General features: G+C 51.9%; 2 protein-coding genes across 2 annotated transcripts; both read left to right on the top strand.

The window, feature by feature from the left end:
• The first annotated feature begins 1,771 nt into the window (after window positions 1-1,771).
• RabX6 (RAS oncogene family member RabX6) lies at window positions 1,772-8,902 on the top strand. The gene is made up of 4 exons (XM_037229912.1): window positions 1,772-1,905; window positions 4,531-4,741; window positions 5,198-5,439; window positions 7,461-8,902. The coding sequence occupies exons 2-4, from the start codon at window positions 4,556-4,558 to the stop codon at window positions 7,654-7,656; spliced, it is 624 nt and encodes a 207-aa protein (XP_037085807.1). The 5' UTR covers window positions 1,772-1,905; window positions 4,531-4,555; the 3' UTR covers window positions 7,657-8,902.
• Window positions 8,903-10,017: 1,115 nt separating this feature from the next.
• LOC119105864 (serine/threonine-protein kinase Sgk3) lies at window positions 10,018-19,972 on the top strand. The gene is made up of 4 exons (XM_037229419.1): window positions 10,018-10,129; window positions 18,212-18,364; window positions 19,338-19,433; window positions 19,835-19,972. The coding sequence occupies exons 2-4, from the start codon at window positions 18,305-18,307 to the stop codon at window positions 19,970-19,972; spliced, it is 294 nt and encodes a 97-aa protein (XP_037085314.1). The 5' UTR covers window positions 10,018-10,129; window positions 18,212-18,304.
• The last annotated feature ends 722 nt before the right edge of the window (window positions 19,973-20,694 follow it).

Raw genomic sequence — 20,694 nt, 5'->3', positions numbered from 1 at the left:
GATATGCAGTGTACAGACAGATATGTGGGTAAAATGTTGCTCCAGAGCACACAGTATGGCTGAATCTGTAAGGGGTCAGCATTGCTCAGGCAGTTTACCATTTGTTCATGGCTGTCTGCCAAGTTGTGGGTTTGAGCTACTAAGCAGCTGGTCTAGTGCTTTATCATTCCAACCAATGATTGCCTGTTATTCAGCTGGTCTTCTGCAAATATACTGCTTTGTCCTTTCTCATTGATATTTTATAATTTCTTCCTACATCCAGCAAGTTTGCAATGTTAAATGATGAAAGAAGTTGTACAGGTTATGAAGCGAGCCCAATTATCTTTACTGGATTTAAAAACTATGCCCTTGCCCTGGATCCCTTTATTTCTGGACCAATGACCTCAGTGGCCTTTGCAACAGAGCTGAAGTTCAGAACAGGAGTCATCAGATGATCCTCTTGTAAGGCTACAACAAACACTGGTCACCAGACACCTTGATATCTATTTTGGGTGGCAGTGAGTCACATGCAGAACTACTTTACAGAATGAGTTTGAAGTGAATCCAGCAGAAAAAAGCTGCCCAGCCATTTTGATCAGTAATATTTGCATTAGCCTATTAAATATCTGTATCTAATTGTCATATCCAACTATTTAGCCATCATGGACAAAAAATAGTTTAAATGCCTCAGCTAAAAATGACCTTCATTATTCCTTTTCTTGTAACTGATGGTGAAATTTCATTTTAAAAACAGTTTTATCATTGTAATCCAATGCAATATTCTCATCAAATAGTTTCACACATCTATGAGATATAGTGAATGCCACCAGTAGCTAGTGTGCATACCTTGGGTCAATGCAGAGGATTCCTTTTCTGTTGAGCATGTTATGATCACAGCAGACCACTTAAAAATCTTAGGACCCATGTTGAACTGGTTCACTAATACTGCTCCTGAAAATAAAAGGACACCTGATCTACATGGTTTGAATATGCATTGTGCATTGTAAAATACACATGCCTTGCATGTAGACAGCATGTATAGGCAATAAGAAAGCCAGGGAACCTTATGATTTACTAGCAGATTAGCTCATTTGAACTGTCACTCACCAAACCAGCAAAAAGGCCTACTGCAATAAGGGTTTAGCTTCCAGACACTGGGCAAATTCAAAAGAGAAACAATTGGATATAATTATGTGATGGAAAATTGTGGCCTTTTAGGCATTGTAATAGGCCCAAATTCAGTGAGAAAGGGTAAAAAGATTCACAGATATCACAAATACAACAAAATGTCTCAAATAATTATCTTAAGCTGGTGGTGGTTAGCACTTTTCTATGTTACTCATACTGAACCATGGCTTCAATGAATGCTGTCTGCCTAAGACTGGAGTAATGAAAACAAACATAATAAAATGCTGTCTGCCAAGGCCCGAGTAAGGACAAACAATGTTGCATTCCATCACTTGAACGAAAAGGTGGCAGCCTATTTAAGTATATGGCATAAAGCATGATGAATACTGAGTTCGTTACCCACACCCAGTAATCATAGCAAGTTTATGTGGAAGTTGAATAACAGTTAGCAATGCATTGGACATTTCGTAATCATCGACACAAATAAGTGCTCAAAGCCCGAAACCAATGGTAATGGTTACAAGAGATGCTATACAAATGCCGTTCACGTGTCAGCTTACAGCAAAACAAAACATGTCCCCTCCCAATCGAGAGAACAATAACAAAAACTGAGACATTGTTGGCGAGGCAAAGACAAAGACAAAAGTTCAAGCCACTAAAAAAGGGGCAATACGCAGAAAGGCGCTTGGAATGGGTTCACACGTATATGACTGATGGGTTCGTTGCGCATTTTAAAAACAAGATACGCGGTGTAAAGCGGTCTTAGGCGGCATAAGTATAAAGAACTTCCGATCAAAGGTATTCTGTTATGTTGTGTGAAGCTTGTCGATGATTTGTATCTACCTTGAGGGGGCGCAGCAGAGTTGATACACTCCAAACTCCGTCTTTCACGTACAAAAATGATTTCCGTTGACTGGTTAATGGGCAGGCCAGCTACAAGCCAGCGCTTTTATCAAGATTATTCAACTGTATCAAGATTAACATGTTTTTTAAACCAAGAATTGGCCTGCCAGGTTTATGGCCCATAAAACAGACCAGCAACATTTTTGAAGATTGCCCTTTTATGTAATCTGTATGCATTTGCCAAAAGCACATGTGGCACCTGATATCACAAACGAGAGAATGCAGTCATGTGCAGAGATAAGAAGTGGCCATATTCTTAAAGATAAGCCATACTCACTGAGGTAGATGGGGCAGCAGGCAGTACTTACCTGCCTTGAATTTAGCATGATGTAAAATAGTTTCAGTGAAAGATGCCCATGCTAGACCAGTTCATGCCACAGTGGTCTGCTATTTACAGTTATTTTATATATATTTCTATTATTTTTGGACATTGTAATATAAAAGACTGGTTAAGTGTAGCAGTGTTGGCTTTGCCATAGAACAATCAGAAGAGAAGCCAAGTTATATGCATAAAGAATTAAGTTGACAGTTTGGAGATGCAAAAGACATGATCCTTCTGACTGTTGTAAAAGTTTTGATATTTATCATTTGGTATTACTTGGAGATAATTGGGTAAAAATTATAAAATGTAATGACTGTTTGCCCATGGTTATTGTCATTCATATAAAGCAAACTGGAAACCTTAGCAAGGAACTTGAAACAGCTTCATGGCAACCTGATACTGCTCCAAATGAGGCAACAGGCTGTGCCATTTGGGGAAGCATTAGAAGCTGCCTCACAGTTGGTTAGGCTGGTTGTGTGAATTGTGCCCCTCCCCCACCCAAATCTTCAAAACCATTGCCAGTTTTATTTTTGCCCCAGTCCAGACCAAGAAGACCTTCCAAGGATTTACCATCATGTGCAGATTGGTACACCAATGCTTCTTGAGTAAGCCTCATGTTTGTGAATGGTAGCACTATTGGCTATTCATGCAGGGATTTAGTGAATTGTGGAAATGGTCATCCCACAGGAATCAGAGCAGGGAGTCACAGCTTACTGCTTTCAAAATATCTAGTGTATTCTGCTTTGTCAATCCCCAGTTGCTTTTCATCCAGGGATCCTTGTCTGCTATCTCACTAAGACCATAGTTCCCCAGGCATAGTTGCATGGACTGAGTGCCCTAGAAGCTTGGATGTTGCCCAGCTTTCAGCCTGTGGTAGATCCTCTGGCCTGGGTTATTTCATGTGTTTTCTTTATTCCTGTGCTTTTTTCTGGTTGAACTTCTGCCCAAGTGACTCCAAATCTCCAATGTCCTTCCAGAGCAGTAAAATGTAGTTTGGAAATTGTCCATCACAGTGTGGTGCAAGCAAGGTTGAGCCATGCTGGGAGCATTGCCGTTTCATTCATAATGCTAATATTCTAACAAAAAAGGCATCTTCTTTCAAAACATGCAGTAGGATGCCTTGTTTCATGTGACTGGCTTGGTATTTGATGTAAATTAAGCACACACAGATGTCCTGGTATAGTAGCATGTTATCTCACAAACTGCATGTGAACAATGTCCTGGACATGTGCTGGCTGGACCTGGTTAGTGTAGTTCAATACAGTAATGAATTTGTATTCATCCATGTTTACAGTAGTCATAACCAAAGTGTTGCAAACCATTGTGTTGTGTGGATGATGAAACAGGAACTGGACTGAATGTTATGTAGTTTTCAAGCCCAACTGTCCCTTGAACTAATCTCCAGGAAGCATTTTTGGAGGCTGGTTTTTGAAAATGTGGCATCATTCACTTCTACATGATTCCTTTCAGACTCCCTGGCCATTTGTGGGTGGTTTAATGGAGTGGGGGTGAACTACAAAGTCTCTTTTCCACTTGAAGTGAGAGCAGCTTCATCTTGCTCACAATGGACCATGTGACAGTTAAGCTGATCATGGGCAACCATATTGACCAGGAGTGGAAAACAATCAAGCGATCACCACCTCTTGGCCCACTGACATTTCAAGCCCTCTTAGCCAGATACACTATCCTATGAGGGCTCGCAGTCCCTGTGTGAAGACTGCAGATGCAGATTCCTTGATTGTGAGATGACTGATGCACCATCAGGGATTCAGTGGCTGGTAGTTCTTCCAGTTGCAGATTAGAGATCATCCTGCACTGTTGCCAGAGTGTTCTACTGCCCCCATTCAGCAAGACACTATATGCCAGGACACTGGGTGTTAGCAGGTTCATAAATAACATTTTAGTCCACAGGTGTGTCATGATGTAAGAGAGCAGTGCATTCATAGTGCCTTTTTTCACAGCCCTTGTCCACTCCTGGTTAATCCTGGAAATCTGGTTCATATCACTAGGTCATGCAGCTGTGCACCTCTCTGTTCCATCATTTGGAAAAAAATGTATCCCCTGTATGAAGTGCAGGGGTTCCTTTTTCAAACTGTAGCAATCCAAACATATCAGAGCAGGTTGCACACACAGTTCACTTTCCATGGCACCTGACACAGCAATCAGATTTAACAATACTGCTCCTTACTGGGCTGTAGACCCGGCGGAGGCGGCGTCACGAGGATGGCAACGTTGAAGATGCCATGCCAGAAGGTCATCTTGTGCGGCGAGTACGGCGTCGGCAAGTCTTCCCTGTTCCGACGCTTTGCCACCGACTCGTTCGTGTCTGCCTCGGACAGGAAGTCAACGCTCGGGCTCGACCAGTACGAGAAGACCTACAGCGTCGGTCCCGACGAACGACAAACTAAGGCACGCCAAACAAGGCTCCACTTGTGTTTGGAATTTCGAACGCATTTGGGTGTCGTAGGTGCAAAACAAGGAGGGAATTGATGGTCGTGGACATTATGTGGCAATTTGTACCGAACTGGTGTCATGTCAAATCGTTTGAAACTGATGTCGAAGGTTTTGGCTTAACACCCCTCTTCAAACCTGGATGCAATTTTGGGGAGTTCAATTCCAGCGTGGCCTTGGACATGTTGCTTTGCTCAGTACAGGGGTTCGCGCATTCCTTGCAGCATTTCCTCAGTTTGTCGATCTAGTTCGAATGTTATATTTTCCTTAACGAGGACGGTGTTCGAATAATATGTGTTTGCCAAGTTGGGATTAGAGCCACTAATCAACAGAACGTCACGGTGCGGTTTCTCCTATCCATTGCTTGCCTCCGTAGTGGTCGGCATTGGTGATAATGTGAATATGTCCACCCAGTTGCAACTCTGGGACACCGGTGGACTGGAGCGCGTGGCGTCGGTGACCTCCAGCTACTTCAAGTTCGCCGAGGCGGCCATCCTGGTGTTCGCCATGGACAGTGTCGACTCGTTCAACGTGCTGTCGCAGCACCTGCTGGAGATTGTGTCGCACGCAGAGCACGCCAAGATCTACGTGTGCGGCAACAAGATAGACCTGAAGCACGACTCAGTGGTCAGCGATGCCGATATTCAGATGTTCTGGTGAGGCCCACCACTGGGGTGCAACCTTTCGTGACGCAAAAGCAAATTCTTTTTAAGAGTACATTGTTTTAGGAGTAGATATTTTTCAAAGTAAGTCCTTTTTTAAAGTGAATCCGTATGAAAACGGAATCGTTTTGAAAATCACTTCTAAAGGGAACTGAAAAATGAATATTTTAAAAGTAAATCATTTTACAAGTAAATGTTTTAAGGCATCCAAGTACATCCTTAGATTGCCAAATATATCAGTATGCTTTTATGGTATGTTACAACGAAAGTGATGTCTTTGGAGCTATTCGTGTAATTTGTGTGGGTTTTTTGAAGATACTTTACCGGACAAATCGTTAGCTGACTTTTCCGGTGCTTGAAAAGCCTTGTGGTATGGAATTAACGAGTGAGTGCCAAACGAAAAGACAGCATTTCGATAGGTGTATTATTGAGACGCCTCAGTAAAATGACCACAGCTTCTGGTCACCTCAGTGGACTTTGCAACCACATCACTTGCTTGTCGCATACAAGCCATGTCTGCTAGAACGACGTACCCCCGCGCGCATCTCGTACAACATTGTCTGCACGACTTCTCTGTTTTCATCAGCGATTATCTAACGGCCCATTTTCTCGCGCTTCTTCAGCATTTGTTCATGCGTTATTATTTGGTATTCGCTTGAGTTGGCCCCGTACCATTACCATAGACCTCTTGGTTCAGCAAACCTCACAGGTTTTCAATGAATCCCGTCTGGGATGCATCTGAGTCTGAGCTGCGTTGGATTGGCCCCCGTCTAGCTGCACGTGAAGAATCTGCGCATTGCCCTGAAACTGCATTGTGCGCCGGGGCGTACTGAGTAGACACCATATCTGACCAAAACAAGCAACTGTCATCCCTATGTTGTTTCGCAGTGAATAGCGTTATGTCTCCCCGCATACAACCCTTCTGGTAAGTTTCTTTATCCGCCGATGCCCTGGACGTTGTCTGGAGTGTAGTGACCTCCATTTTCAGGCACTGAGGAATGGTGTAAAGTAAAGGAACCTTCGTCGTCCACTATGATTCCTGACAGTCTCCTCCAGGCCTTGAAAAGCGCGATTCAGCTTATTCACACCGTATTTAGAATGTTGTCTTGCCTCTGGGGTTTCTGAAAATCCTGTTGCCCCTTTCGAAGTTTAGTTTTTCGCCCTGTGGTGGTTTTAATGACGCTTGTCTGACGGGTTCCATATGCTGTTGCCACCTTGCTAGAACTGCCTCCCTCCTTGCTCACCATGTACCGCATGAGTGCGTGGCGCTCACCGGGGGGGGGGGGGGGAGGGGAGGGGCGTCTGCACCGGAAGTCGGTCGCTGCGAACCTTTCCTCTTGTGCTGCCTCGGGACCCCATAGCATTCCGTGTACGACAGACGGTGTCCACCCCCATCCCCCCGCCCCTGAAAGAAATGGAGAACGGTGTGTGCATTTCCCATCACGTTGAACCGCTCGTAACACCATGTTATGGGCTTTCGCACGTTTGCGCCTTTGAGCCTCCATGCGTGACGGATGAAAAGGACATGTAGTAGCGGATAGGCATATGTGCTGTTTTCTATGGCACTTCTACTGGCAACTAAATAAAGGCGTCGTGCATCATTTGCCCCAGCAATGCATATTTGAACCTCGTCTTATTTCAAAGTACCCACCTGCTTTACTGTAGACTGCATGGTTTGTGTTGAATGTAAGCTGTCGTTGATGCCTATCCGTAACTGTACGGACTATACTATATTCTAAGTACCCACATATTATACTGTAGATTTAATGGTTTGTGTTGAATGTAAGCTATCGTTGATGCCAGTCCCCATTAACAATATTCCAGAATTCAGGCATACAATGTGGAGCAGGCTAGTGCATGCTTGTCGACTGCGTACGTCAAGCGTTTTACTCGGGAGCGGCTTGTGGCGTCTCTTACAGCCATGACGTCATTAGTTTTGTACCGAACCTCTCGTGGAGCCGCGTGTGCCGATAGTGGCAGCGTGCGCGCGCTGACGTCATCTCTTGCCGTTCCAGCGAACAGTGCCACAATGTGGTGACGGGCACCTTCAAGACCTCGTGCAAGACGGGCGAGGGCGTGCACGAGATGTTCACGGAGATCGCCCGCCAGGTGGCCGTCTCCAGCCGCTCGCGCAAGGAGCTCGAGCGGCTCGACGATCGCGCCTTCAAAGTGGAGGCGCCGCAGGCAGACGACGAGCCGTGCTCGTGCTAGCGCCGCGGCCCGCGGCCCGGCAGCGGTGGGAGCGCGGCGCCGCTGCTATGCTCGGCGCCGCTCCTGTGCGCGGCGGCGCTCCTGCGCGCGGCTGACGGACCTCGGCCGCCGCGGCCGTTGCCGCCGTGTGATCTGATGGTGCAGCTGCCCTGGGGCGCGGCAGCTGTGACTTGGCGCAGTGCAGCTGTTCGGCCGCTGGGTGGTCCGGGCGCGGTACTGCCGCCCAGTGCGGCGCCAGCCCTCCCGGCTGTGGCGGCGCGTGATCCAGCCGTACACCGGCACACCGGTACGCGGCTGTGTGGTGCCGCCGTACCGCCGCCGTGCGGTACACCGGTGCGGGGCTGTGTGGTGCCACCGTGGGTCCAAGCCTGGGTGCGTGGAGTTCGCGGGCGAGGGCAGCCGACTCGAGATGAACCGGCGGCCGCTGTGTGCGGGCGGGTCGCGCCGCTGCCTGCGGCCCCATTCCGGACGCGGCTAGCCCTCAGTGTCTGGGGCCACACAGGTGTATTAGTAGGGTTCGGAGGCGTGGGGGCCTCAAACGGCGGCTATCAGCGCACGGGCCCGTGTGACGGGCGGTGGTTCGTATTTCGCCCAGGGTTTGGACCATGTGGCGGAGACGCACCGAGCGCTCCGATTTCGTGATTGTGGGTGTGAAGCACACCACACGGGTGGACGACTCATAACGCGCGGGAGTCGGCGCGCACGGTGGGTACGCTGGCTCGTTATTGAGTCAGCCCCATACGGGACGCTGAACGAGGTTGTGCGAGCTCGAGTCACGCGGGTCGGCTCTCACTCCGTGGTGCTATGGAATGACCTCTCTTGCTTCGTATAATGCTTTTGCTATGCTGTCCAGTATTTTTGCGTGCATGGTTGTCCCCAAGTAAATTTTCCCTAACTCATGCCGTTAATCTGGGTGGGGTATAAAATACTCACTGTCGGTTGTACGCAAGAAATGTCATCTGTCATTAGCCCCGTGCGTCGTATATGACGGCAGCGACATGCCGGTATGCCTTGGAGTGTGATTTCTGTCGTTTTTGTGTGTTCTGCGCGTATTTTAATTGGTGACTTAAAGTTAGGTCGTAGGTAAATCAAAACTGCAACCTTACCCTGAGTTCAAATGCTGTGCCAGCTTGAACTGTGTTTGGGTGTTTTGGGGTGTTCGACAAAGCGACCTATCTGCTTTTGTTGAGATATTTATGGTATCGTATCGGTTGAAACCCTCGTATGAAATATACTTGAATTATTAGTTGCGATTTAGCTTCGCGCCGACGCCTTCGGAGTAACATTTGCTGCTAATATCCTGTATTCTCTTTGCCCGGCTGTGTATTTATGACTACAGACCGCCGTCGGTCTTGCGAGCCATATTACCGTGCCGTAAATTAAGCCCGCATACAAATGAGAACCAGATGATTGCTCTCATGAGCACGGAGAGGCCTTCCAGAACAACACGACCGGAACTCGAGCCAGCAGCGTGAAGGGCGCGACACGGAAGAAGTGGATCAGAAATTATCTTTGAAGGCGTTAAGCCCACTAAAATGCGGATTAAAAAAGGTAGCACACTCTCATCAACGCATTGATTTCAATACTGCAATGTTTCACTTTGAATGGTTTTGACAGCCCTGTGGGAGATGGCACCATTGTGACGATTATTGAATAATATATTAAAATATGCATACTATATTTACACTTCGGTAGCACTCCAGGCTATGACGCTACAGGGCGCCTGACAAACCACGCACATGATGTACTGAACCGTGTTGTCATACCGCAGCATCACACGAAGAAAACGACAGGAGTGGCGTTATCTACCTTCCGGATTCTCGGTATTTGTTGGGATGGATAGGTTGCTGGTTGGAATGTCAACTACCGCCTGGTTCCAGAAAAAGGAAAGTTTGTGATGGGGACAAACGCATCTAAGCCTGTTGCTGCAAACCGTCTAGAAACATGAATGCCATCGACCTGAAAGCGGCTATGGTTAGCCGGTAGAGGCACTACATCGTAACCATGCAGGCCAATAATTGCCAAATGACGTACAGTCCTGGTACCGGCAAAGTCCTCTTGCCGAAAATGCACTTACGGTCGAAACTGGTTTATGGTGGCTGCCGGCACGTTTGAGCGGTACGGTACATTACATCTCCAACGCCAACCTTCGCCACAGCAGCTGACTCGAGCTTCAAACTTTGCCGCGCCCCGCGAGACCTCCCCCGCGCCGTGCGGTCCGCGGCCGGCGGCGGCGTGTGACGTCATGACGCGACAGTGACGTCATCACGCGCGTGCCGCTGAAACTGAGCCGAGCCGACCGGCGCGGCGGCGGGCGGTGCCAGGGCGGCGCGCGGCCGGCGGCTGCGGAGACGGGGCGGGACTGCCGCGGAGAGAAGTGCGCGAGTGTGGCGGGTCTCCGACACAGCACGCGAGGTCGGCAGCTCAGCGGCGGAACGCCAGCTCCAGCGAGCAGGGTCGTCCCCACTGAACGGTAGGTGGAGCCAGCCTCGAAGGCTGCTGCACTGGGCGACGATTCTGACAAAAACAACTGCAAACAAAAACGAAGTGCGTTCAGTGAGCTTCTGGGGATCTGTCAGTCACTGAGGGGATCGGTCACCGGATCGCTCTGGTGTCGGCGCCAGCGAGCCTGGGAGGGGGGACGGTCGGTCACTGAGGGGATCGGTCACCGGATCGCTCCGGTGTCGGCGCCAGCGAGCCTGGGAGGGGGGTCGGTCGGTCACTGAGGGTTCGGCCACCGGATCGCTCCGGTGCCGGCGCCAGCGAGTCTCGGTGAGTGTTATAAGATTTCGATGCGGTCCGAGGTGCCTGTTCGTTTTAGGTAGCCAAAGCTGGAGGTGATGCTATGTTCATTCCATTCTGTTCAGCGTGTGATGCGCCTATCACGAAGGGGTGGCCGGTCTGAACCTTTCCACATCTTGGGGGCTGGCCGATGGCCGTGAATGAACGTTGAGTGGGTGGCCAATGATGATCTATCTCCCAGCGCACGCTACTCTGTGTCCCGCGCCGACTTCTACGACCACTAGTCATTGCGACACGAGCGCTGGTGTGTTTTTCCGAGGCTCGATCGTCACTCCGTTGTTTATGTGCCAGTCTGGCCCCGTTTGGGGGTCTGGCTTAACAGTGCCGGCAACCACTAGGTACGGCCGGGAATGGGCGTAACCTCTGGGGTCTGTGGGGTCCCGATCACGGCAGCCTACTGGCTTCATAGAAACCAGCGTCGAAACAGACAGACCGGAGCTCAGAAACGTCCAATGTGTGCCGGCGGCCTCGGTCAGGAGTTCGAGTGGCTTCACGAGCCGTGTTTCAGGTTCCCTGACGCTCCTCGCGAGGCTCCGGTAGCAAAACGTTTAGCATTCCTCGTGGGACAATTAAATTGGCTCCAATGGGTGCGTCGCACTCAGAGGCGCAAACACACAGAATAGCCGTGGAAAGAACGCCGGGAGCTGGGGGGGGGGGGGGGGGGGATTAGGACTAACTATATGTATGCTTAGATCTGCGTCATCATCTGCACGTAACGGCGGCTGACGTCACTGGCTCGTGCGCAGGCGGGCACATTCCTTCCGGTCTGTGTTGTGTCTGGTGGGCTGCACGTCGCGTGGCAGGCGCCCGAGTGTTGGGTGATGGGGCCTGTGTCCTGACGGCGCTGCCCAGGCCGCTGGCCAGCCGAGGTCATCCGGGCGTACGGGCCCGGATGCCTCTCGCATGAACACGCCGCAGGCCATCGCCGTCACTGCGGTGGCTCCTGGCATGACATAGTTGACATGGCTCCCGTGCTTTGTCGCGTGTATGTGAGATGTTAACGTCCCAGCAGACATGTTGGCGGGATTGTCAGCTGTGCAATTCCTCGCATGCAATTCGACAAGTTCATTTCATGGTAGTGGACGTGGATGGCGTTCCAGCTCTTGGGAACTTAGCTTATTAATGAGTCACTAGTTATTAATGAGTCACTAGCCAAAGAATGTGCTATTAACCAATTAACGACACCAATTCATGCAAGCGGGGGTTCGGTTTGTACTTTGTGCTGTGCCCGTACAGCTGTTAAATATTCACCCAATAAAACACGAGTCTTCTTTGAGCCGGGCTGTCCCTTTCGTGTCCTGCCCCACCCCAACCCACCCCCAGCGATTTTTATACCACTTCTCAATTCGTTTCTAAATACCAGGAAGCCGTTCGGTTCCATTGTGGACCATGTTTGATTCGCCGCTCTTATGAACTTGTTGTGGTACGAACTGTTCGGATACGAAGCCGCTTTAATGCGTGTGCTTCACTGCTTCGACTCCGCACATGCAACGAGCTGTTTCAGTTTTTGTCGTCTTTCGGCTCCTTTGTTCGTGTGTAGTCCAACGCCGCGCTTGTCCTGTGCCGCCCTTCGTAGCCTCGAAAACGGATCCTCGGCTCAATGAACGCGCTCCGTTTTTCCTCGCAGCAGATTTCGTGAGAATCGTCGCCCAGCGCTGTAGACTGGGGATCACGTTGATGGGGCTGAGGAGACGGTATGGTTATGCTGCGTAGCGCTCCCGCGTCACCGCATGCCTCGCCCAGTGAGTAATCGACACAACTCCGTATTTCTCGAGAGCTTGCTGTGGATTTCGCATTCCGTCAATGTCGCCTTCTGGGACATTATTTTAGACCATTGCATCAGCGGTACCATGACCAAGGCGTTTGCCAGCTGTTTGCGCGCGCCAGGGGGCGAAAATAAACCGGCCGCTTGGCGGGTCCTTCCCCTCGTTTGGAGTAATGCCCGTCCCCGCGTACACACGCCCAGCCGACAGGCGCCGGCTGTTCCGCGCGGTCGGCCTGTGGGCCCGGGGCCGGATGCCCCCCTCCCCGCTCATCGCCCGTCCCTGGCGCCACGCGATCGGGCAGTGGCGCAGCCAGGCGGCAGCAGCGGGGGAGCGGCCAGTCCTGGTAGCGCCCGTGTTCGACGCTGGGAGCACACGGAAGTCAGTGGTGCTGTGCTGGTCACACGGTGCTTGAGCCGGTGGCTGGCCATATCGCCGTGGACTGCACAACTTCTCCGCCCAACCCCGCCGCGCCTGGCTGCGTCCCTTCCCGTCCCTTGTTGTTTTCGTTTCGTACTACGGCTCCAGTCGCGTGTGGGGGTGAACGCTCTCGTGTGGGGTACGCTGCTTTCCCTCTCGGCCATCGCGCTGCGTCGCCTCTGCGGGCCGAGGTCGCAGTGGGACGGGCCGTTTTCGTCGCGTCACGGCGGGGCGCGTGGACCAGGGCTGCGGCGCGCGTCACGGCGGCGCACGCGGACCAGGGCTGCGGCGCGCGCAGCTGCTGCCCGCGCCGACCGGGCGTTCAGCAGGCGGGCGCGTCGTGCTCAAGCCGCTGTGACGCGCCGCTTGTCAGCCAACTGTCGCGCCCGTCATCGGTCACGCGCCCGCCGCAGATGCTCGCCAGGTCAAATGTTGACCCACAGTTTTGCCATCAGGGATACTAAAATGGCTGAAAATTCGGTTATGTGTGACGAGAGCCCGATGTCCTGAAGTTGCCCGAGGCTGTATTTTCCTATTTGTCTGGCGCTCTCCAGCTGTCTGCGGGACAGTGCACCTAACTGTCCTGAGTCGGGTTGTGATTTGGCGAGAGCAAATGGCAGTGCACCTAACTGTCCTGAGGCGAGTTGTGATTTGGCGAGAGCAAATTACTTGTTAAGGAAGCCATTAAGAGTAAGGGCAACTAGAACCTTTGAGATAGGTGATATGACGATATGCTCGTTAGGTAACCGACCTCGTCCGTCCACTCGTCCTTCATGTTTTCTCCTCTCGCATCCCAGGGTCATACGCTGCGCCTCTTCACTCATCGTTTCCACTTTAGAGAAACGCGATCTGACATGGAGGAACATGCTTCATGGCATTGACTAGCGAGTCGCGAATTTACTTAGCCACCTGAATTTCCGCATACAGACCATCACGCACGTGCTGCGGATGACCTTGTGAATCTATTCGTCAGAAGCGACCTCTGATTGGGCGTCGGGCAGGTCGGACGATGATGGATTGCCTGCCCATCTGCATTTGACTGCAGTTTTGCATGCATTTGACCCGGCCTCAAAGAAAGCCCTTTAACGTTTTGAGGATGAAAGCGTGCTGAACGGAACTGAACGGGATTTGGCCAGCCTTACAAATGAAAGCGTACTGAACGGAACTGAACAGGATATTGCCAGACTTACAAATGAAAGCGTGCTGAACGGAACTGAACGGGATCTTGCCAGCCTTACAACTGAAAGCGTGCTGAACGGAACTGAACGGGATCTTGCCAGCCTTACAAATGAAAGCGTGCCGAACGGAACTGAACGGGATCTTGCCAGCCCCACAAATGAAAACGTGCTGAACGGAACTGAACGGGATCTTGCCAGTCTTACAAATGAAGGCGTGATGTTTCGACTCATTAATGTTACCGAAGGGCAAGTCCTGTCATTGCACGGGAAAACCAAAGCACTTGCGCCTCACTCACAAGAATTTACCGAGGGACATCACGCATACCACGCTGCCTCGCTTGCGCCTGCACAGAGGCCAGAAACTACGCTACCCTTTGCCGGGGGACATCACGTGTACCACGCTGCCTCACGTGCACCTACACGGGGGCCAGAAACAACGCTGCCCTTGTGGGTCTTCCCCAGCACGTGAGCAGGCTCCGCCTCCACCGTTTGCTCCCGTGATCCCGCTTGATGGGTCGACGACCTGTGAGGGAACACCGGTGTTGTGAAATCCGTACCTGGTGCAATCAACGGCTATTTTTAGCTGCGCGTTCCGCAATGCGTGTGCCCTTTTGGGTGCCTTTAGCCAGTATCGATTCCAGTTTGTTCTTGGCTTCCCCGGCGTTATCACGATTTAAATGCTACGTTTTGTAGAAACCCCGCTATTAACGAAGAAGCACGATGCGGTGGGGAAATAAATGTCACGGGACTGCGTGCCGCTGTGCAGGATGATCCAAGAACGCGTTCGCCCGGCATCAAGCTAGCAACGCGCGGTCTCGCTCAGGACGCGGTCTCGCTCAGGACGCGGTCTCGCTCAGGACGCGGTCTCGCTCAGGACGCGGTCTCGCTCAGGACGCGGTCTCGCTCAGGACGGGCCTGTGCAGGCCGGGGCCGGACAGAGCAGTTCGCCGCACGCACTGATTGCATGTCGGCCAAATATGTGTAAACACTGACGGAAATGAGGTTGGACTGGATGTAAGCAGTATGGACTGGTTTGGACATCCATCATGCCTTCGCCCTGTGGTCCCCCCGCCCTCCCGTCCGTGGGGTCGCTGTGGATCCTGTGTAGTGCATACTTTGCTAGTGATTGGCCGATGGGCTAATCGCTGCACCCCGCGCACCGTGAGCGCTGCTGTCGACGTGACTAATGGTGCGTATCTGGGCCTAGGGTAGCAAACAAGTTCTTGTTCAGTTGGTCTGGGCTCAGGACGACCGCTGCGAACGACGCCCTGTCCATCCCCTCAAATTAAAGTGTCATCATCATCCTTCAGTTGCTCGCGCCGTGAATGGCTTGCTTCCACATCTGTGTTGGTGTTTGCCCACCGTCATGCGTTTATGGAGCGTCATTGTGCCTGAATGTTTATGGCGCGTCATTGTGCCTGAATGCTTGTTTGGCACCTTTCATTGCACACAAACGCTACTGAATAAGCATTGAGATATACATGCTTCACTCCGCCTCTACCATTGGAAGCTTCGATGAGTTTGTATTGATGAGTGTGCCTTTAAGTGGACACAAGTGTAATATATATGCTCTTTTTTGTTTGGGGTTTCACCGCTGATTAACTTATTGATTTTAGATGATTTGACCAACAGGAGCGACCAGTCTGTCACGAATGTGATGTGTTGCACGGCATTTCGAATGTCTTGCGTAGGTGGAATAGGTTTATTGCCCCATTTAGCACGACGTTTTGGCACGGGGCATTGGTGCCGCTGTTCACCCTGCCGTCGTCCTGGCCCCATCACTTACAGGGTCAACAACCGACGACGTATGCCCCGATGAGAGCAGGCCCGGGATCAAGGAGAGGCATGGTCATGTATGCTGAGCGCATTGGCGTATGACGCTGGGTATGCCCAACCGTTAGGCCAGGTGAATGAGCGAGACCCTCTTCGGAGATTTGTTTTCTTAAAATATTTAAGCAATTCATGAGGTGTAACCAACGAATTCAAGTGCTTCGTTTGGCGTCACGCCCACGCACTCAAGCGCAGCAGCCCTGGGTGTGTGTCCTTGAGCTGATATTTTCAGCATCACCCACTTGCACCTATCGCAGGCAATTTTATAGCCCAAATGTACAATTAAACGTTGGCAATTTGCCGCGTTTAAACATGTGGGCTGAACTTTGGCAGATACGCAGTGCTGTAAAAACAAAAAGCACAGACCGTAGCCAAATTCGGTTTGCTTCTGTCGCACAGCATGCATGGTGCTGTAAGAACGATTCAGCTGTAGCTGGCTGCACAGAGCTGGCCCTGCCGTCGGTCGGCTCGGCTCGCCCGTGACGAGGAATGCCACACGCCGCACGGAGGCTGGCACCGGTGTCCAATATCGCTCGAGACGCGGCACATTCGGCCTGTTTGTTTTCCTGGCCGGTCAGGTCTTCGACCGGTGACTCATAGGGAGCCCCGCGTGCCCCACTTCGGGGCGGCGTCCTCCCGCCGCCGTGGGTGGCGCCTGTGCGTGATCAGAGTCGCGTGGTCCACTGCGCGCGCGCGCGCGGACCTGGGGACGACAGCGAGCAGCGCTAGGCGCGCGGGGCGGGGCGGAGGCCCGCTGGCGGTCCTGACGCACCCCACCCCGGTGAATCAGGTCAGGAGGACGCCGGCGCAAACGGACGCGGGAACGTTGCGAGGACACGGCCGACACAGCACCGTGTGGTTACAGCTCACGGTGGACGGGGGAGGACAGAGGATGTACTGTGTTTATCCACATCCGTTCAGACCTAGGGATGCGACCTGACAATGTTTTAAGCCTGCCAGAATGGACCAGACACTGGACTCGTTCTGACTCGTTAAGGGGGCCAAGGGCGCCGCGGCAAATGAGGAACTGACGACACGTTGCTTATCGAAAATTCAGTGGCGCCAGCCGATTATTTTGGGGCGGAGTTCGGCCCCAGTGTCTGCATTCAAAGGTTTGTGGTCCGTATTCAGAGTACACTGCGGCGTCTCAGCTGTGGCGCGTGGCTTTGGCTGTACTCGGTTCCATGCAGGTCAGGGCTGTGTATTTGCTGTGCGGCCTGGTCGTGTTGAGGTTCTCTGTCGCCGATTGTTGGATAAGGCGGTTTCATTGTTCCGGCGCGAAGGGAAAGTTCGTGACAGTATGCTCAGAGTGTATTTGCGCTACACATCGTGTGCGCCGAAGAATGCGCCATCAAATATTTCATCGGTATGATCAACCGATGGCCGATTTACGAATCTTTTGGAACTTGAATCCAGAATGTCGTCTTCATTAAAACGTGCGTGCATGAATATCACAACAGTGTGTTGCTTACAAACCACAAATTTCATTATGTCAATGTGAGTCAAGGAAACGGATCAATGGATGATACAGCTGCCAGCGAAATTGAGGTGAATGCAGACCGATGACCGGTAAAACGTTAAATGAAGGCAGAACAAGAGCACGAGCCATTGTGGACTCGATAGCAGGAGCATACTTTCGCAGAATGTGTTCGGGAAGGGAACGGATTAACTGGCTAAAAAAAATGCGAAAAAAGAAGAAAAGGCTAAACCTTCCCTCGTATCCCGAGAAAACGGATTTATCTGCGGATTTGACCCACTTTCGGGCCGAAGTTGGGGGCTGGAGCCCCTTCTACAACGGCCAACTGAATAGGAAACTACGCCGTGTCGGAGTCACTGCTTCGTCATCTGCTACCATTTCTGAATTTTGCGACTGAGGTAGATAGAAGTATCAGCTGATCTTAATCTCAGGGTAGTCTCAGCTGATCTCAATCGACCAGATCAACAGTTCTCGTCAGGTCAGTAAGGAGTTTTCAAACAGAACGATTAGTGGCAATCGCGTGTCTATCGACAAATCTGGAGCCGTGATGACCCCGCCCGCCACGGGAGCCCTGCCACGCTCCGTCCGCGACTGGAGCCGTGATGCCTGCCACGGGAGCCCTGCCACGCTCCGTCCGCGACTGGAGCCGTGATGACCCCGCCCGCCACGGGAGCCCTGCCACGCTCCGTACGCGTCTGAAGCCGTGATGACCCCGCCCGCCACGGGAGCCCTGCCACGCTCCGTACGCGTCTGAAGCCGTGATGACCCCGCCCGCCACGGGAGCCCTGCCACGCTCCGTCCGCGTCTGGAGCCGTGATGACCCCGCCCGCCACGGGAGCCCTGCCACGCTCCGTCCGCGTCTGGAGCCGTGATGACCCCGCCCGCCACGGGAGCCCTGCCACGCTCCATCCGTGTCTGGAGCCGTGATGACCCCACCTGCCACGGGAGCCCTGCCACGCTCCGTCCGCGTCTGGAGCCGTGATGACCCCACCTGCCACGGGAGCCCTGCCATGCTCCGTTCGCGTTTGTTTCTAACCAGGATGACTGACGTCCGACTAGCGCGCCTCTCTACCGACGTCCCACAGTTCGCCGGGCCCCAGAGCGTCCTGCGACCGCGATAGGAACGGGGGCGGCTCGTCGATAAGGCCAGGCGGCCTCGTTGACTCACTGGCCCAAGGATGGCAGCGCCGCCGGAGGTCGACATCACCGATTCGGAGACCTGGGAGGGCAAGTACACGGTAAGACCGGCGGCCGCCGTCCACACCGGAAGGAGGCGCGCGCCAACGGGACGCGGGGCACGGGGCGTAGTGGACTCACACACCCACTCGGCGATGAGTTGCGGACTTGTTGGTGTGATGAAGGGCGCACTGGTAATGTGACACTACACGTTAATTTGTGTGTGATTTGGTGTTCCTGAAATTTGACTGACCCTTAACAATGCTTAAAACCTAAATGACCGACTTCTGCAAAGTTAAGTGCGGCGATGTTGTAAAATTGCAACGCTGATGACGTCACCAGTTACGAGCGCTGGTGAAGAATAATTGTGAGCATTGCTCAACGGAGTGGTGATTTATGTAAATCCACATTAACTACCATTATGTTGTCCGTGACACCGCGGTGGTGCATGCTAATGATGCTTTGAGTTATGCAAAGCACTTAGAACTAATCCGGTGCTGTTTTATCTTGTCCAGTGAAGTTCATCGGGTGAGTGGTTTCATTGCGTCGATTTGTATTTCAGATGCATGTCCGTTGTTTATTTCCCGACATTTTCTGTCTAGTGCTTTACAATTTTCCGAAATTTTCCGTTTTGGGGTCTGGCGCTCCCCAACTTTTAGGGAGCCTTCGGATGTCACGGACAGGTAACTGACACGAAATGCCGACGTGACCCCCACTAATTTTCGAAAAGCTCACCTTCGCGTGTGCCACCCTCGTGCCCGCTCGCTCTTCACCATGCAGCCCTGGCCCACGTGGGCCGCTCGCGAACCTGACAGCAATGCTTGCGAAGTGATGTCGTCCGTCGCCTTCATTGCTTTGTTTTCCGCGTAGAGCATGCCAGCCTTTGCAACCAATTCTCAATCTCTGAGTCAGTTCTGGAAATGGTGGTCCGAGTGTTACATAGTTGCGGCAAGAATGCTCCAGAAATGAATCAGCACTTCTGGAGTAGCCTCCTCCAAACGTGCCACATATCTGCAGCGTTTCCGACGTTCCCAGATGTACAAACTCGTCATCCGGCGCGGAAGCCAGAGCTGGTTCGTCCACCGGAGGTACAGCGAGTTCCATCGACTCAACGAACAACTGAAGAAACAGGTCGGTCGCCGATATGACTGTTTGGTTTCGCCCCAACCGGCCAGAGGACGGCAAACGTCCCTATTGTAAACGATAGTTGTGATTGTGTACTCATGCAACGTGAGTAAATGAATTGTTCTGCGTGACACTGACGAAAGAGCGAAAGTTTATTGTAATGTTCAGCATCTGTGGGTAGATAGAAAATCAGAAACAACAGCATCAGCATTACGAAGGACACCCGCATCAAGGAAGCGTGCCTATTGTCCTTTCATTCAGACTGTTTTAGGGATTTTCCTGCTGTAAAGCTCCTTGAGCAGTCCCTCCGCTCCCAATGTACCACGGTGGTTTCCACGGCGTTACAGAATGAAGATCTTTTGGCGGGCACCGTGCATTCCGCATGTAACGGGGCTTGTCCATTTCAGGTGCAAACGTTTCAGTCCAAGCTGCCCGGGAAGCGCATGTTCGGAAACATGAACCCGGAGTTCGTGCGCGGCCGACAACACGGACTGGACGAGTTCGCCAAGACGCTCGTCGCCGACGAACGCACGCGCTCTCTGTAAGTGTGCCCCGGGGGCGCAGGTCGGGCTCGGCATCGTCCTACTGTACGCCGACAATAGATCACGATATCGGATACATATATGTATATATATATATATATATATTATATATATATATACACATTTATATACATATAGATGTGGATATGCGTGTGTGTAGAACTCACCTTGTTCTTGCTTGAAGAAATCTTATGTCATCTGCTTCCAATAAGCACCATAAAAACATACCATTTACGACCTTGCGGTACGATTTGTACCTTGTACACTCATGTCACGGCGATGCTGTTGAATATTGCCTGTTAATACTCACAATACCCACGCATGTGTTATTGAACTGAGTCGCACGCACGCACGCACGCACGCACGCACGCACGCACGCACGCACACACACACGCACGCACGCACGCATGCATGCATGCATGCACGCACGCACGCACGCACACGCACCGCACGCACGCACACGCACACGCACACGCACACGCACACGCACACCAACACAGCACCGCACACGCACACACAACACACACCACACACACACACACACACACACACACACACACACACACACACACACACACACCACAACACACACACCACACACACACACACACACACACACACACACACACACATGCACCAAGAGCATCGGGAGATATGACCGCAAATACGATACAGTAGTGCAGATATGAGATGCGTCTACATAAGCCACAGTCCGGGTCAAATTC

Source organism: Pollicipes pollicipes, unplaced genomic scaffold (genome assembly GCF_011947565.3).
Source record: "Pollicipes pollicipes isolate AB1234 unplaced genomic scaffold, Ppol_2.1 Scaffold_6138;HRSCAF=7277_pilon_pilon_pilon, whole genome shotgun sequence".
NCBI lineage: Eukaryota > Metazoa > Arthropoda > Thecostraca > Pollicipedomorpha > Pollicipedidae > Pollicipes > Pollicipes pollicipes.
The sequence above is the reverse complement of the archived record's forward strand: the minus strand, read 5'-3'. Positions and strand labels throughout refer to the sequence as shown.